The sequence below is a fragment of the Nicotiana tabacum genome, chromosome 5, assembly GCF_000715075.1.
Source record: "Nicotiana tabacum cultivar K326 chromosome 5, ASM71507v2, whole genome shotgun sequence".
Classification (NCBI taxonomy): domain Eukaryota; kingdom Viridiplantae; phylum Streptophyta; class Magnoliopsida; order Solanales; family Solanaceae; genus Nicotiana; species Nicotiana tabacum.
In genome coordinates, this window is record NC_134084.1 from 15,511,751 (window position 1) to 15,514,039 (window position 2,289).

General features: G+C 33.7%; 1 protein-coding gene across 1 annotated transcript; it reads left to right on the plus strand.

Annotated features, from left to right (window-relative positions):
• The first annotated feature begins 548 nt into the window (after nt 1-548).
• Nucleotides 549-2,077, plus strand: LOC107814374 (aspartic proteinase CDR1-like). The gene has a single exon (XM_016639789.2). It carries the CDS (start codon nt 560-562, stop codon nt 1,910-1,912), a length of 1,353 nt encoding a protein of 450 aa, XP_016495275.1. The 5' UTR covers nt 549-559; the 3' UTR covers nt 1,913-2,077.
• Nucleotides 2,078-2,289: the final 212 nt, after the last annotated feature.

The following is a 2,289-nucleotide window of genomic DNA, read 5'->3' on the forward strand; positions in this document are numbered from 1 at the left end:
CTCAAATAAATGGTCAAAATCTGTTGGATTATATTTTTGTTTGTTCTTATTGTTTTATCAATAAAAATCAACCATCTCTTGGTGATTTTAATTCAAATGGAAAAACAAGATCTTTTTTACCGACTGACCAAAAGTAATATATCAAACTACTCATAAATAGAACCATTTCTCACATTAGATGTATTATCTTAAATGATTGTCGTGTTTTATTTCAAACTAAAGCTAAACTATTAATGCCAATTGAATTAATGCCTAGTATTACACATGGTGTGAATGGAAAAATATGGTAAAAATGATTATTTAAATGAATCTTTTTTTTTTTTTAATATAGTCTCTTAATCTCGCCTCTTCTATGGAAAATGAAGCTCTGCATTTGGTATATCTTCTAAGATTTCGTCCAAATTTGTTTAATTGATATGCATTCCCAAAAATCCCATATTTCCCTCGACTTTCCATATTCTTACATGCATTTTCCCACTCTTATATTTTACCTATAAATTGGTAATAATATTTAGCTTTTTTTCCCATCATTTCTAATACCATTTCTACTCTCATAGTCATGAAAATGAATACTAAAGCTAGTACTCTCTTTCCTACATTTGTCTTCTTAGCTATTTTTCACCTTTCTTTGGTTTTTTGTCGCAAAATAATAAGCAATTGTGATGGAAGTGGCTTCACTCTTGATCTTATCCATCGCGATTCTCCTCTTTCGCCTTACTACAACCCATCAATTACTCATTCAAAACGCCTACGAAACGCCTTCCTTCGATCATTTTCAAGGGAATCTTTTTTCAAGAAAAGTAATGATACAATCCAATCGGATATTATTCCGATCCCAGGAGAATATCTCATGAAAATTTCCATTGGAACTCCACCATTTGAAATTGTAGCCATAGCTGATACTGGTAGTGACTTAACATGGACACAATGTAAGCCTTGCACTAATTGTTTCAAACAAACAGCCCCTATTTTTGATTCCAGAAAAAGCTCTACATATAAAACCATAGGGTGTAATGCTGAAGAATGTGCATTACTAGGGACTTCTTCTTGTGTTAGAGGAAATATTTGTGAATATCAAATGAGTTATGGTGACCAATCACAAACTATTGGTGATCTTGCTTTTGAAAAATTCACATTTCCTTCTACTTCTGGAAATAATGTTTCCATTCCTAATGTTGTGTTTGGTTGTGGTCATGACAATAGTGGCACATTCAATAATTATACTTCTGGTATTATTGGCTTAGGTGGTGGTGAAGTCTCAATTGTCAACCAATTGGATAAACAAATCAAAGGGAAATTCTCTTATTGTTTAATCCCAATAGAATTACAATCATCTATTTCCAATGCCACAAGTCACATCAACTTTGGTAATAGTGCCACTGTATCTGGTCGTGACGTCGTTTCAACTCCCCTGATAAAAAAAGAACCGTCCACGTTCTACTATCTAAATTTGGAAGGTATCACCGTTGGGAATAAGAGGGTGGAATTCAAATCTTCCAACCTTGCTTCTTCTAATGCTTTTGATGGTGATGAAGGTAACATTATAATTGATTCTGGTACGACGTTGACTTTTTTACCTAATGATTTTTACTTGAATTTGGAGTCGATATTGTTGGAATCGATCAATGCTACTAGGATTGATGATCCTTCGGGCACTTTTGGTATCTGTTACGAGTCTAAGAATGGTACTATTGATGCTCCCAAAATTGTCGCGCATTTTACTGATGCAGATTTAGTGTTGGCGCCTTCGAGCACTTTTGCAGAAGTAGAGGAAGGTTTGGTTTGTCTTACATTAGTACCAGCAGAGCAAATTGCTATTTTTGGAAACTTGGCACAGGCCAATTTCCTAATTGGATATGATCTTGTTGATAACAAAGTCTCTTTCAAGCCTACAGATTGCACTAAGTACTAAAGATTTAGTTAAAGGTTGAAAAATTATGTAATGAATTTGGCTTGGCTAGGTAGTGTTATTTTATATATCTTCTACGTTTGTTGGTCGATCTTTTAATGTCATTTTCAGTTTCAAATGTTGTTGATCAATTCTTATGACTTATATTTACTTCAGTCTGATCCTTACTAATGGAGACCTTTTTATTGTGTTCATTGAGCAGTTATTGTTAATTAGTCTTTATGTTCAATGATCTTGTCTGATTTCGAAAGCATTTTTATATGTCAAAATGTTGATCTTAGACAAGCTAGTCGAGCTTTTTCTACTCCATACTTTTTGAGGGTTTGATAGGGTTGATCTTAGACGGTTAGGGGTTAAGGTTGAGTCCACACTATCCTTTC